Source organism: Micromys minutus (assembly GCF_963924665.1).
Source record: "Micromys minutus genome assembly, chromosome: 6".
NCBI classification, from domain to species: domain Eukaryota; kingdom Metazoa; phylum Chordata; class Mammalia; order Rodentia; family Muridae; genus Micromys; species Micromys minutus.
In genome coordinates, this window is record NC_137975.1 from 43,370,134 (window position 1) to 43,386,519 (window position 16,386).

Below are 16,386 nucleotides of genomic sequence, written 5' to 3' on the forward strand. Positions count from 1 at the left end.
GCCTTTTAGAGATGAGCCAAGCTTTCAACCCTGGGAAGAAAGGCACACGGTGGCCCTCACCTCTGCCTCTAGTTTGTATTCTGCGTAATTCGAATAACAATTACTAAAATGAGATGTGGCAAAAAGGGTATCATCACAGCTCCTTTTGCCTAAAAACTAATTACAGAGACAGGGATATAACACAAGATTTATATATTAGAACAGTGTTGGCCTGCATTTTGTTTCTTCCAAACCCACAACGTTCTGTTGTGCTTTTTCCTGTCTCTAATGGCTTCACCCAGAAACCAAAGGCTGTCATATTTTAAAAACATGTTTCAGTTTCCTTAACAGTACAGCATTATCCAAACAAATCAGACAGAATCAAACTGCTGTATTCTAAAATCCAGAATTATAGGGCCATATGTCACCACAATAGTTAGAAAATATTTTCTGATATTTACCATCATTTATCACCATCCAGTTGGAGTTTACTCAAATGAGTTTAACGTGTAAAATTTAAAAATGAGCTAAACAACAAATATGGGGATAGATAAGAACAGCTGTGTGTGTGTGTGTGTGTGTCTGTGTGTGTGTGTGTGTGTGTGTGTGTGTGTCTGTGTGTGTGTGTGTGTGTGTATCTGTGTGTGTGTCTGTGTGTGCCTGTGTGTGTTTGTGGTTGCTGTGTGTGTGCTGTGTGTGTCTGTGTGTGTGCCTGTGTGTGTGTGTGTTTGTGTGTGTGCTGTGTGTGTATATGTCTCTCTGTGTGTATGTCTCTGTGTGTGTATGTCTGTGTGTCTGTGTGTGTGTGTGCATGTCTGTGTGACTGTGTGTGTGTATGTCTGTGTCTGTCTCTGTGCGTGTATGTCTGTGTGTCTCTGTGTGTGTATGTCTGTGTCTGTCTCTGTGTGTGTCTCTCTGTGTGTATGTCTGTGTGTGTCTCTGTGTGTGTATGTGTGTATGTCTCTGTGTGTGTGTGTGTGTGTTTGTGTGTATGAAGAACAGAAGTGAAGTCTAGCAGGCTGCACTATCCAACCTAACCAGGTACTGGCTACACTCCCCCTCTTGCTATTTCTCATCCATCTGCATTCCATCTAAATCCGACCTGACCCCTTCTCCTGTGGGTTAGCACCAATGCAGAGGACCCACACAAGCACATGATCCTTGACTTTTAGTTTGAATTAGAATTTTTCCAAAGTGACGGACGTTCAATAGAAACCACTGCAGGTTTTCAATTCGGACCTTTTCCCAGGTTGGCAATATATTGGTGTTTGTCTTAATTCATTCCCTGCCCTCTTCTCTCCCTGCGTCCACCTGTCCCCTCCCTGGTGCTGTGCTATGCTGTGTCATGAGGCTACGGTGCTAGGTTGGTTAGGCGTATTAACTACATTCGGCCTTACTTTATGTTCTAAATGGATCTGTGGGAATAGAAGCCCACCACGAGGATCGTACTAGCCATCAGTAACTCCTAATGTGTCTCATGCTACAACTAACACCGTATTTTAAAATTGTAATCACAATGCTCACTCCAAACTCTCACAGTTTCCTACCCAGGATAAAGCCCAGATTATCCACACAGCTTCCAAAGTCTGGCCTGGCTGCTCCTGCCTCCCTCAGTACCCCACACCCACTCCTCCCCTGCCCCGGGACACATACACAAGCTCTTCCTACTCTTCTCCCTTGGATAATCAATCCCCTTTCACAGTTTGGCACAGATGGCTTTTCCTCAAGAAAGGGGCTCTGGGTCCCCAAACTCAGTTCTTTTTTTTTCTTAAACCTATACTTAAACTTTTGTAAAATATACATAATTGTCAGGATTCAGAAAGCAATGTTTTGGCACGGACAGTCGCAGTTAAACATAACAAAATGTGATTATTTCACAACATTTGTTGTGGATTCGGCAAGTTTTCCCAAGACCTGAAAACAAGCAAACAAACACAACAACAAACTCAAACCCACCAAACAAAAAAAGCAACAACAAAACCCCCAAAAACTACATTTCACTAAGGAGGTATCTAATTGTACATATAGCGTGGACTCTGATGGCTTATGGTGCTATTTCACACTCTTGGTTTGCACTGACGTGCCCTTTGCCCTAGTCCCTGTTCCCCCACCATTCCTGTGTTTTCTCCTGAAGAGTTACGGGTCATTCAGTAGCTGTTCAACCCTCCGTACTCTGTGCTGTCCTGGTGTGGGCCCCAGTCAATCACTACCCCCTCTCCTGTGCCTCCTGCCTGCTACGTGTTTCTTAGAGCCAATGTTTGCCCTTTATTTGGTTTGTCTCTCCAGTTTAAAGGAGGCCAAAATATTTTACTGCCTTGGATTAACTCAAGATAGTGAAGAAAATTATGGGAGGGTCGGGAAAGGATAACGGGAGAGTGGACAAGCTGGGGAGTCCACCCTCTTTGTCTAGGCTGACCTTAGTCCAGCCCATCCCATCCTCCCAGCGATGTTTTTGTTACAGCGAGAAAATTTGGATGAAGTTGTGTATAAAATTTTGCACCTTATACAAAGGACATCTTAGGAATCTGCTCATTTCTCATAGGAGGGGAGCTTGCTGTCTTTGCAAACAATGATTCTGAACGTGCCACCAAGACTCAGTATTTGGTCCTGGAATTGGATCTTTCTGCAGGTTTAAGAGCCGTATTCAACAGATCTGTAATGACTGGTGACATGAGTCAAGGGTGACCTTGGGCATCTTGGAAATCTGTTTAACAGAGCCCACATACAGGGTAATATGTGGAACCCAGCAGAACAGATGGTAACGTTGGCAGTAAGAACCTTGTTTGTTTACAGTGACTACAACCATTCCCAGCAGCATGACATTTCGTATGTCTTTGAGTTTTGTCACGCCGAGGAAGACATATTGGCACAGCCAGGCTATGGTGGTCGAGACAGGCACACTCAGCATGGTTCAGGATGCTGACAGGAGACCTGCACGAGTGAAGCGCAGTGACAGCCCTGACAAGCAGGTGAGGGGACTTCTGGTTACCAGAGCCACAGCTAGACAGCAGAAAGCAGGAGTCTGCACTCACACTTCCTGTTTCTGCCCAAAAGCACTGTATTGGGCTGCAGAGAACTCAGCAGTTAAAGGTGAGGCTCGGAAACCCTGAAGACAGAAAGTGCAATGTGTTTGCTAATGTGGTCGGTTCCAGAGTTGAAAGTAGGGATCACAATACTGGCCGGGACAATTTCCTCTTTTAAATACTACCTAAAGAGCATTTGGCTCTAAAGGGAAAAAGCGCAATTCTAGGTACATCCTTAAAGTAAAAGAGGTGAAGGTGGCAGGACAGTTTTTATAAAGTAAAAGATTGTGCTTTGTCCCCTACAGAAAAGCAAAGACAGGAGCAGACCTTTGGAGATGTGCGAAAGCAAATGGTTTCTATCATGACGTGCCTTAGGTATTGATGAGGCTTCCCAGGTGTTCTTTTCTTACTGTCTCTGACATGCTTTCTGCAGAAGAATCTGCAACCAGAGGCTCAAGCATGCCGGCCCAGCATGTCCACCCAGCACCGGTGTTTTTGTTACAGAGTTGAAGGCAGTCAATCAAAGTCCGTGGGAATCAAATGTAATTTCCTTACACGGAGTACCAAGGAGTCTTTATTGACCTCTCCGTTTGATTGCAATTCTTCACTTCCTCCCATGTCTGCCGCCCTCCGTCTCAAAAGCCAGGCTGCTCCGCCATGGGTAATTAATGGGTGGTAATGAACTACCTACCAAGAGGAGAGAACAGCTCTCTTCACTTCACGGGGTCCATTTGTCTCCTAATAAAGCAGGGACGATGCTCAAAGTGTGTGGATGCTCAGAATAAATGATTTTGCAGTTAGCAAATGTTCCCCATTAGCCTGGAAATCCGTCTATAATATCTATAAATGACATCCCACAATAATTAAAGATATACCTTTATGTTGTTAATAAAGACACTGGGTGCTCTAGTGTGACTGAAAAATGTTAACCCCCTAGCACTGAGCGATGCCCCTCTTAAGACCCTAGGGTCATGTTCCTTTTTGTTACCCTGGGATATTTTGTCTCACTTACATATCTGTCACTTCGAGATGACTGAGGGATACTCACTTGTAATACTCACACTTGAGAGGCTGACACAGGAGGATTGGGATAGCCTGGGCTACAGCCCATACCCTGTCTCACAACTAAAATATAATAGTTACATGTTGCCATCTCTCAGGCTCGGACTGGAGGAATGCAGGGACCCAGGCCCTTGTCCCCTGCCCCCCCCCCCAATACACACACACTGCATCGCAATGGCTGGAGCAGCACCCTGTCTGTACAGAACCGACTGATGCAGGGAGAATTCGGGACAGTAGTGACAAGATTACCAAAGGATCCTAAGCTTGAAGATGAACTCATAAATTTCAAAATGTCATAATGGGGGAAGCCCTCGGGTCCCGTATTGGGTGTCATTTCTGGTGAGAGGAGGCTATTGGAAGGGCTAGAATGTCTGCCATACTGAGCTTCTCAGAGGGACAAACCGGGGGTCAATTGCACCCCATCTGTTGTTTCTTATCGTTAAAGGCACAGTTCAGAAGCGAGGAAAATGTTCACGAAGGTGTTGGCAACAGCCGCAGGATTAAAATCCTACAGTTCGAGCTTTAATCCATTCTATGCATCTAGTTTTGTCTGCTTGATTGCTTGCAGCCTGATTTCCCATAGCCCAGAGAAGCCTCATTCACCGTGTCATCAGAGATGACCCTACACTCCCGATACCCCTGTCTCTGCCTCCCAGGTGCTGGATCACGCCGCACACCTCCATGTCCAGAGTTTTCAGAGAACAGTGTTTTCAGAGTCAGCCTTCCCCCTTCCAAGAAAAGCAAAGCTGAGTCTGTCTGGTTCGCTTTGTTGTTGTTCGAGGAATGAGAGATGAGGAGAGGCTGAGAAGGTCGGAGGAAAGGAAAGGCGAGGGAGGAGTCTGGGACTAATGACAGATTGACTTCCTTCAGTGAGCAAGAGCCTCCCACACATGCTGCACTCGGGATAGGTGGGAGGGTGAGCCATAGGGGTGGAGAAGTACGGGAACACAGAGCAGGCTGTCGTCTCCGGTGCCTCAGTGTCCTGCCTACCTATGGGAACCTGGGGAAGGGAATAAATAAAGGGAATGCATGTGCATGAGAATGACACAGACATTCATTCCTTTACACATAAGACTGCTGTAGGGTCCAAAGATGCACTCTTCTGGGTACTTAGCTAAATGCTTGCTCGTAACTGCCAGCTACCAACAGCAACAGAATCTACCACAGGAAAATATGACCATATTCCACCATTTTTATGCGTGGGTAAAACCATCCTTTTCAGACCACCTTCTAGCCAGACAGTTGAGATAAACCTGCAGGGTCAGGAAGGAGGCATCTTCCTCAGAGATCAGCTCTGAGGCTTCCCAAGTAAGAGTTAATGAGCACCAAGGGCCTATTCCCAGGTGACGAAAAAAAAAATGTAGGGAATGATTAATAATATGAAAAGTCAAGGTGGATACAAAATAACGCATAGGTTCAAATAGGCTTCAAATTAAAAGAGAAATAATATGAGGATATCCAATCTGTTTGATAATTTCCTGTGAAAATCAGCAATGCTGGAAACCAGACAGTTCCAGCAACTTTAAAATGTTATGCAAATATCAGCCCCGCTCTGTAGGTAATAAAGGCAGTGCGGATAATTTTCTAATTGAACATTTTATGAGATTCACCGAGCCTCAGAAAACTGGTAGCTAATCAAATTCAAAGTGTTTGTCGAGGTCTGACAAGCATCAGCCAACACAGGGCAAGGATGGGGAAATGGGACGGTTTTATTGAAAACTCATTTTTTTTTATTCTGAATGTTTTTTTCTTAACCTTCAGTATGACCCCCACCCCACCCCACCCCCAGCCCAATACAAGCGAAATAAGGAAAGATTCTTCCACGCAGACAGGAAGAGAGGCACTATGGGTAGATAGAACAAACAGCACTCAGTAAGTCTGGTTAGAAGAATGACCCGTAAGGATGCCAGGAGGCTGTTCCTGTTTGTCACCGAAATACAAAGGACTTCTATTTCTTTACTATTCGTTTGTTCATTGCAGACGTGTATGTGTACCACGGCTTGTGAGGGGGTCAGAGGGCAACTCTGGAGAGTCAGGTCTCTCTTTCCACTGTGTGTAAGAGCTGAGAATCAAACCCAGGAGGACATAGGGCTTAGTGGCGAGGGCCGTTACTGCTGTCCAATCTCAGAGTCTCCCAAAGGACTTTTAAAGTACCAAGGTCTTTTGACATAGTATCCTTAATTTTTTTAAAAAAAGGATCATCCTTCAAAACAAAACCAGCCCTCCTAAAGCAACTCAATTCTATGTTGCCTCTCACTTGTATTGGGAGACTGCTGAGCTTCTAAAATTTTACAGCAAATTTAAACAAAAATTAAATGATCTTTTCTATTACAGTGGGATTCATCTATTGCTCAAACGTGCTGCGTTTGTCCCTGTGATAACACAGCAAGGCGAATATTTAGCCACTGATGGAGGGGAAAAAAAAAGAGGTGTCAAAACATTTTGAAATGACTGTACCTCATAAAGGGACAAAGACAGACACAAACATCTGCTAACCGTGTATTTAGCCGTAAAATACTATCACAATGAAATGCTTTCCAGATCGCAATCTTTTAATATTGTTCCGAAAATATTATTTTAGGCTCACCAGAGTGTTTCAAATTAAATTAGTGTGTGTTTCATTAAAACGCAGAGCACTCGGTCCATTTTTGCCCCTCCCCCCAGCTCCCTCCTGAGCCGCCACTAGGGGGCAGTATGAAGACGCGGTTCCTGACGCTGTGGGTGAAGGGAAATGGCTCAGAAACCCTATATTTCTTAAGGAAAACCCTACGGGACAAAGACAATAACTGCGTGGCTTCGGCTTTAGGTCCGATCCATACATCAAGCCTATGTGCTGAGTTTGCTTCTTTTGTGGGTCGTTTCTCAGTCCAATGTTTCTTTAAGGGATAAATTCTTTATCCTAAATGAAGCTGGGTCCTGGGGAGAAGTGGGTCTAGAAAGAGTGGTGATTTTTCCTAAAAGGACGACAGTAAACAGCTGCAGCCATCTCAGAGGAGTGTGCGGCGTCCCTCCTTGCAGGAGGTGATGAGGGAGAAGGGAAGAATTGGCGTTTAGCCACTTTTAACAGATGTGTTTTGTTGTATTCCTGTCTTCAAAATAACTGGTCATCACTCACTCTGTTACAGACATCTTTCTACAAGAAAACATGGCGACTCTATGGATGATCAATCCCACGTCTACAAGTGAAAAGGTATACGAAGAGGTGGTAAAATAAAAAGCACAGCATATTATGTTACCAGCCCCATGTCCAGCTTTATTTATTTAGATGTTGATTTTTTAAAGTTTTAATACACACACACACATACACACACATTTTTCGCACTAGCGGAGATAATACCCACTTCAGCTCGGATCACGCCTGACTATGTGACAGGAACTAGTGGTCACTGAGTCCTGAATTTAAATTTTGTAGACATTAAAGTGATATTACCTGTCATCCTTCAGCTTTATTTAATGGGCGAGAATTTTTCCTTGTTTCAATACTAGTCAAGAGAAATTTTAATACCAATGATACAAAATGATCAGTCATTCATATTGACAGGAATATACAGTCAAAGATAATACAAGTTAGCAAAGTGCTCAGGTATACATCCATGTAATGTGGCCTCTCTGTCTCCACACAGACCCCCTTATCCATCACCAGAGTTTGTGGTTCTGGCCATAGATCACACAAAAGTAGAGAAGTCCCAAGAGACTTGACTCTGCTATTTTGAAGACTTAAGGTGGCCCAACAATTAATCAATGTATTTTTCAGTGGCCGGTATAGATGTTACAATTCAGACCTTTCTCAGGTTGCTGCTTTTGTAGGCAGTTGAGAAGCTACAAAAAATAAACCTGCAAATTCCACAGGAGCATGGGGCGAAGGAGGTCTTTAACACTGTCTTCATGGGACGGTAAGACAGCTATGGGGAGCAGGGTCTATATGGTTGAACATTGCTGCTTGTGAAGAGTTTAACCTTAGTCATAAGCTTCCAATTTCTCGTAAGTTTTAAAATGATTATAGGTATCGTTTTCAATATGTGTTGGTATTTACTAAAGTTGTGTCTTTAAAAGAGATCCCTTTAAAAATGCCCAGTCAGCATTTATACTCCGTTACAAATCTTGCCGTGTGTAGTTATCAGTGCATAGGGAAATGAAGGACTACTGAATTCTTTCCATTCTTGGGGCAGCTTTTAATCTAATTCTGGTCAGATCCAACAGATGGCAGTGATGTTATAAACTGTTTAAAGTACTCTCATTACATGTAGGATCAACGGCTCAGAAGGACGTCAAGCACAGATCATTGGCTCCGCTCTTGTATAAATTATTTAAGAATTTGAAATGATTAATTGGGCAGAAAAGTACAGGGTAAATAAAACATGAAATTCAACTGGAGTTATTTCCTACGTCCAAAAAATTAAATAGCTTCTCATTTCCAAAAAGCATTACACACAGAGAGAACTGTCAGGCAGATTCCCAGCATTCCAAAGAAGGAGCGCTGCCCCGAATTAATCAGGGGGGTACCTAGTCCCGCCTGGTTTTACTCCTTCATCATCCCCCTTTCCTCTTCCAGACAGGATTGTCTTTACTCACGCCTACTTTATTTACCCACTTAGAACAATCTCTCTCTCATTTCTAACAAGAGACCCTGATAGCTCCATCTCTTGTTAGTACCTTCATTCCTCTTCACTGCTTCTTACTCATTAACCTTTGTTCTGCAAAACACAAAGGACCAAACGTAAGGACGAAAGGCTTCTGGAGAGAAGCCACCGTTGACTTCTGTGGCTTCTGTGATCCAGATTATGCAGACAGGAGCATCCTGAATCACTTCTTGTTTGAAGATATGGCCACTGGTAAGCATGCTTATATGAACTTTTCTTTTAATTTCAGTTTGACAAAATTCACTGATATTTTAGTAAAGACATTCATCCCTTTCTGTATTGACCTCTGGTTAGTAACACATTTGGATCAAGAAGATATAGTGATTATTTTAACAAACAGTGAAGTGGATAGTTTGCATACATGAATATAAGTTGTTCGTGTATTTTAAGGTAACAAAATTATATAGCAGCTAAGTATGCTATCTACAGCAGAAAACATCTGTTCTTGGTTTTTGTCTTCATATAATACTAAATTAGAATTTCCCCCCTCCATATGTGTGTGTGTGTGTGTCTGTCTGTGTATGGTAATTTAAACCTTTCTAACATGAAAACTAACCAAACAGGTAAAGCTATATGCACATTTAGATTTTGGGTAGTAGCTTATATTTTTAAATATAAGTATCCCTTACATTTAATTTTAAAATGATTTGCCTCAGGTTCCGGTGGAATCACAGGAACTAGAAACGAGAAGCAGAAGAACTCATTCAAAATTCTGACTTCCTTGGTGACAGGTGTTGTTTTCAGAGGACTAATGAAAGTGGACAGAGTCAATTCAAGCAAAGTGGGCTGTTTCAAATACTCAATACTGAGTGTTTCAAAGCCAGTCCCTGGCCTGTCTTGGTCACGTACACTTCCAAGATGACATCTTGTGTTTCCAGTTTCTGGTTATAGAAACCCGGTGCTCTTCTGTTAAAGGACCTGGGGCTGGCTGAGCATCCGTCTGCTATCCACCAGTAAGCCCCTGCAGCCATCTCCCCAAGTCTGGAGAGCTAGTGTTGGTCAGGTTTCCTCGGGCTACTTGACCCAAGTCCGATGGAGGCAGCAGATGGCTTTTCGAGTGCCCAGCCACCCATGCCAAATACAACCTTGGAGGTCTCTGTAGGATTTGCTGGAGATCTACAGATTGCTCCTCAGCCCTTTGACTGGAACTCCCCTCCATTAGTGAGAGAGACAGTGCTCAGTGGGATTTCTTCTCCTCAGGTCCTCCAGCAGGCCCAGTTTACAGAGGCTCTCCTGCAATTCCACATCACACTAAGCTTTTTTTTCCCACTTTGAGTTCATTTTCTTTTCTTTCTTTCTTTTTTAATCTCTCATCCCATCTCCCACCTCTGCCCCCAGCCCCACCTGTCTGAGGAACAGTGCTGTTCTAGGTGCTCGAAATTTGTAGATAAATCGGTAAAAAAGATTGCTTCCTCCATGGGTCTGGTGGTAGCGGGAGTCAGTATAAATAGCCAACCACAAGATGGAAGGCAGCAAGAGAGTGCTTGAGGACTGGGCCCAGGGCAGGAGGAGCCTCCAGTGTATTCAACATTGTAGCGATGCTTTCCCAAGGTGATACTTTAACAGTGACTTGGCTTTCTAAAAGCATTCTAGGCAAGAGGACTGTCAGTTCAAAATGCCTTGGCCAAAATACTTCTGGAACTGGAAAGTGCTTCTTGAACATACTTTACAGCCTGTTTTACTCTTGGTTGCTTTTCTCCAACAATGTTGATTTGTCTGTTAATGAAGTACACTGCAATCTCATTTAGAGATCTTGGCAGGCTGGCTAGAAATGGCCTCTGAGGAAGTAGAGTCGTGGCTTTCATATAAAGTTGGATGTGGCCTCGGGGCTTCTGGGTCACAGAAGGACAGGGAATTTGAAGGAATTTTGACAGGGGAAGGAATGGAGTCAGCCAGCCATGTCCACGTGAAGGTAAATGAATGCAATCTCCCAATAAGAGGTCCAGGGAATCCTTGGACGCACCCCCCCCACCCCAGGAGACTGTCCCTCCAGAGTCTGCATTCATGAGCTGAGGGGCCCCATGTTCCCAAAGTTTCCTGAAAACAGAACTATTGAAAACTCTGATTCAACCCTGATTCTAACCTTCCCCTCCCTCCATCCCATCTCCCTCCCACACCACAGCCTCAGTGTCAGAAAGCACACAGAAGAGTGGAATGAAGTGAATCAGAATCCTTTCGTTCAAACCTATTACCAACAGTTTAAAGTGTTACACTGTGAAGAAGTAAAATTGGAAAGGTCCAGAAAGCTCAAGTGTCCATAAAACCACATTCACCAGAACCACACTACAGACAGCACCCCTGCTCACTTGGAACGATGGAGATCAAATAACTTTAAATCTGTAAACCTTTCACAGAAGGGTCCTGATGGCCTGGTTATTTGCTAATACTGCTGAAAAAGCCTTCCACCTACACATTATTGTTACAGGGGAATATGTTCTTAGTAAGAGGCAAGATGCATGGTGGCCCAAGAGCAGATTATTACATGAGAAACTGGATTATGGAGGGGTTATGCAATTTCATTTTTAGGCAGTAAAAATATGAAATGAAAAAGCATTTGTCTCTTTGCACAAAAAAACCCCCAAAAAACAAAACAAAACAAAACACCCCACAAGCCACCCCAAAAAACAGTAGCCTCAAAGTAAGGTGACAGTGTCATTCTTTCTTCTTCTTCTTCCTCCCTCTTCTCTTTTCTTCTTCTTCTTCTTTCTTTCTTTCTTTCTTTCTTTCTTTCCTCTTCTTTCTTCTTCTCCTTCTCCCCCTCCTCCTCTTCCTCCTCCTCCTCCTTCTTTCTTCTCCTCCTCCTCTTCCTCCTCCCCCTCCTCCTTCTCTTTTCTTTCTCCTGTTTGACTTGGTTGGTTGAATTGATTACCCAAACACTACTAATAAGCGTCTAAGTCCAAAAAATGTCCCAAATGTGAGAACAAAAAGAGCTGTGAGTGCGCAGCCCTGGGCGAGATATCTACATCTCCCCACATCTTCCCCTTCACCTAAGACTTGGGAACATTTCTTAAGAGGGCACATAAAGACTGTAAGAGCTGGGGGATTGGAAAGAGGGTTATGAAGCACTGTCCTCGGGACATAACATAGCTGTAGCACACGAGAGCCCACAGTCGCTGAGGTTATGTGCACAAAATCACACTGACTAAGAATATTAGCATGGAGGGAGAAGGGGCTTCAGAGGATCCTAGCAGAGAAGCCATTGGCAGTTCATGGTTGATAAGAAAGGAAGGATCAATCACTTTTTTTGTGAGAAGGGTGGTCTTTGGCAGGTTGCTCATGACCCAGGTGATAACCCATTCCCATACTGGCAGTACTAATGTGACTCAGTAGACAGACAGACGGGCAGATACATAGATACATAAATAGATGGATGGATAGATAGATGATGAATGGATGGACGGATAGACTGATAGGGAGGTAGATAGATCTAATAGATAGATAGATAGATAGATAGATAGATAGATAGATAGATAGATATAGATAGATGGATGGATGGATGGATGGACAGATAGACTGATAGGTAGGTAGATAGATCTAATAGATAGATAGATAGATAGATAGATAGATAGATAGATAGATAGATAGATAGATAGATAGATAGATAGATATGGATGGATGAATGGATGGATGGATGGATGGACGGACGGACGGACGGACAGATAGATAGGGCAGATAGTTGAAGTAGGGAAGGATATGAATAAGGATGCGGTTGTCTTGAAAGGGATTAGAGAGAGTGGAGGTGGATGTGATCAAAATACATTGTATCTATTCTATGAAAAAAATCCTATTTACAGGAATATGTAAAACTATTATTTTAAAAAAGAATTAGAAATTTATTTTCGTTACATCCAGATGTGAATGTAGGAGACAGGTCACCTCAGGACACACCCAGTACTTACAGAGGTTACAGCATTGGTACCGATTAGGTTAGAAATGAGTAGGGGCTCAAACAGCTCTCAAATGCACCTGGACTCAGCTCTGGCTTTGTCTCCTTTCTTCACAGAAAGCAGTTAGAGAAACAAACTCAGTCACGCCAGCAGTACCATGCTCCTGATGGGAGAGTATTAGTGGAATTGCTTGCTTCCAAAAAGAGATTCTGTGGACTTCAGGAAAGCCAGGCTTATGCTAACTGATAAAGAAATAGTCAAAAGAGAAAACATTTTCTCTTAAAACCACCCATTTGCTCTCGTTTCTGTTGGATTGACTTTATAATTAATACATTTAGTGATTAACATTCTAGAGCGAGCTGCATGCTGGCCTGGACATCTTCCTTACTTTGGGTGGACTATGGGATCCTTTTTGACTCCCGTTTTTAGCATCTGGCACAAATATACCAACCCTGACTCACTCTAAAAAGTATTTACTGTGGGCTGTAGAGTTGGCTCAGCATTTAAGAGCATTTTGTTACTCTAGCTTTCAGAAGACTGGAGCTTGACTCCCAGCACCCAACGGAGACTTGCAGTCATCAGCAACTTCAGCCTCAGGGGATCCAAAGCCCTGGTTTGCCTTTGAGGGCAAAAAACCATCATGAATGTGGTTATATACACATACCTGCAGGTAATATATATATATATATATATATATATATATATATATATATATATATATATATATATATACCTGCACTCATATATATGTAACGATAAAATAAATCTAATGTGTTAAATATTTGCTTTCAAACTATATTCTTTAGCAAAAAAAATCAGAGAGCATGAATAAGCCCCTTATCAAACACGGACGGGAGAAAGCTGAAGGAAGGGAGCCCCTTCCTTCAGGTGAGGAGGTGAGGTAGGGATAATCTCGCCTCAGAATAAATCACACAGATGAATTGGGTCGTAGTAAAAAGAGGAGACATTCTTTAGCCCTGATTCTATATTTCTGAAGTAGAAACTACAAAGACAAGAAAGACCTGTGGAAAATAGTTTTCAGAGAAAATCTGAAGGCAGCCCCCTAGAGGACTAGCTAGCTCCCTCCCGTATCCTTCAGGTTTCTACAGAGCTAATTCATAGAGGCCAGACTTATATCTAGATGCCTGTACACTCTGGAAGCATGTGAAAACTATGTTACAGGACATGCAAATCCACATGAACAACAGGGAGGTTTTCATATCAGTGCTATGGCTGCTGTTTTCTTGTCTGCTTCCCGTGTCTGATGTCTCCTAACAGTCAGCGCTGCCTTCCCTGGATACAAAGATGACCCTTGACTTGGGACGTGATCCAATGATCACAGGAGAGCACCCTTTGCTTTGATGCTTCGGCTGTTAGGTTTTAGCTAGATTTTAGTCATTCCACGAAGGCCTTATGAACTGTTTGTGTGGGGGTAGACCAAGAGGAAGACGGGCTAAAAAACAATGTGAGAGGAATAGGAGGGGATGCTTCAGGTTAGGAAGAACAACTTTAGCTAGAAAGGTACATGTGTACACAAACACAAACACCCATGCACACACTTACACACATATACACTTGCAAAGAAAGATAAGAAGCAAATTTAGTTTGTATACTAAGCAAGACAAACTTTGTAGGGAGGGCAAAGGGTTTATCTTACAAAAGCCCAGTTCAGGAAATGGCGGTCTTGTGAGGCTGCGCTGCCTTCTGTGGAGAAGTTGCCTGCCCTGTGGAGTCTGACACGTGTGTGTCAGTCTCCAGCTCAGCTATTTGCACACGCATGCACCCTGGAAAGTTAGCTAAGCACACGGAGTCTTGGTCTCATTAGTGATCGACCGCTTTGATAACTGTGTTTTAAAATGATTACAGAACACATTACAGCACCGCTCCTAATCAGGAGAAACCACCAACCCCAGCCTTTCTTCCTGTTCACTGACTTCAATTGAATTTTAACACGTTCCCATCTCTCTAATGCTTACAACCTTTCTCGATTGATCTTTAAACTCTTTACAGTTTATTGATTGCTTTAAATAATGTTGTCAAGACTATTTCTAGCACTGCGCACCTTCACATACATAGGAAATGACAGTTTTAAGAGTTAAGGGCGAGGCAGATGGTCCGGTTGCTAACATGTTTGCTGGACACAAGGGAGGTCTTGAGTCTGGATCCCAGCAGCCATGCAAACTGCAGGCGGGGTGGGGTGGGGAGCACATGCAGATAATTCTAGTGCTGCAGAACAGGAGCCAGGAGGATCCCTAAAACTCACGGGCTTGCTGGGCCTGCCGAATTAGAGAATCTCGGGTTCAGTGGGAGACTGTCTCAAAAAAATAAGAATTAGGGCTTGACACATAGTTTTGTAGTTAGAGGACCAGCTGCTCTTCCAGAGGATCCAGGCTTGATTTCCAATACATACATGGCTGCCCATAAGTGTCTGTAATTCCATCTCTAGGGAATCCAACACACTGTTCTGGCCTCTGTGGGTACCAGGTACTCACATGGTGCATAGACATAAAAGCGGACAAAACACCAATACACATAAAATAGTAAACACTGAATAAAAGAAAGATGATGGAGGGAGGGAGGGAGAGGAAGAGGGAGAGGGGAAGAGGGAGGGAGGAACTGGCACACACACAGACACACACACAAAGATTTACCATCTTGGTATAAAGAGTTGGCTGGTTTTGTGTCAACTTGACACAAGCTGGAGTTATCACAGAGAAAGGAGCCTCCCTTGAGAAAATGCCTCCAGGAGATCCAGCTGTAAGGCATTTTCTCAACTAGTGATCAAGGGGAGAGGGCCCAGCCCATTTGGGTGGTGCCATCCCTGGCCTAGTAGACCTGAATTCTATAAGAAAACATCCCTCCATGGCCTCTGCACCAGCTCCTGCTTCCTGACCTGCTTGAGATCCAGTCCTGACTTCCTTTGGTGATGAACAGCAGTGTGGAAGTATAAACTGAATAAACCCTTTTCTCCCCAACTTGCTTCTTGGTCAGGATGTTTTTGCAGGAATAGAAACCCTGACTAAGACAAAAATCAATAGTCAAGATTTTTTGGTGGGGGATGAGGCAATCAGATAACTACTTTCATAAGATATTTCCAAAGAACCACAGAAGTCAGATTACCTAAGCAAATATGGAATCATCTTAAAAGCCAAATGTCACAGTCAGGATGCGCTGGACCCAGTGAGGTTAGTGTACTTACTTGGCATTTGCAGGGCTCCTGGTCGTCAGGTTTGCCAGGGCCAGTGCAGCCGCTTCCCTCACCTCCTCATTGTCACTTCGGAGCAACTGAACGATCTGTGGGATCCCTGCAGAGAAACGAGTGTGAGCCATAACTCCACACTCATGTGCGCAGCATCCGCATAGCCTGAGCATGCGCATAGCCTGAGCATGCGCATAGCCTGAGCACCCGCATAGCCTGAACATGTGCACAGTCTGAGCATCCGCATAGCCTGGGTGTAGCATCCACACAACCTCATCACAGCAACCCAGAAGCCTTTGAAAAATGGACGTCTCTGGTTTGCTAACCTTGGGTGTTGAAAAACTCTTTGCAGCTCAAGTTCTCACACATGGCTGAGATAGCTTGGGAAGCAGCAATCTTGGTCCCATCGCTGTCAGAGCCCAGGAGGGTCACCAGGCATTTTTCAACCTCTTGTTCGTGAAAAACTTTTCTATTTTCAGCTGTAGTGAACAGAAAGAAAAAAAAATAAGTCAGAAAAAATCATACTTACTACCTGACAGAAATGCAAGCCGTTTGCTAACTTTAATGTCTAAATCTAAGCTGAGCAAACTGTGTAC

At 43.6% G+C, this 16,386-nt stretch overlaps 1 protein-coding gene across 3 annotated transcripts in view; it reads right to left on the reverse strand.

Annotated features, from left to right (window-relative positions):
- Nucleotides 1-16,386, reverse strand: part of ARMC3 (armadillo repeat containing 3) — a gene marked incomplete at both ends in the record, with an annotated part of 75,469 nt that overhangs the window by 23,041 nt on the left and 36,042 nt on the right. For all 3 annotated transcript variants that reach the window (XM_080917740.1, XM_080917738.1, XM_080917739.1), the window contains 2 exons: nucleotides 15,791-15,896; nucleotides 16,117-16,269. In XM_080917740.1, the coding sequence (XP_080773866.1) occupies nucleotides 15,791-15,896; nucleotides 16,117-16,269 (259 nt within the window). The remainder of the gene's footprint in view (nucleotides 1-15,790; nucleotides 15,897-16,116; nucleotides 16,270-16,386) is intronic.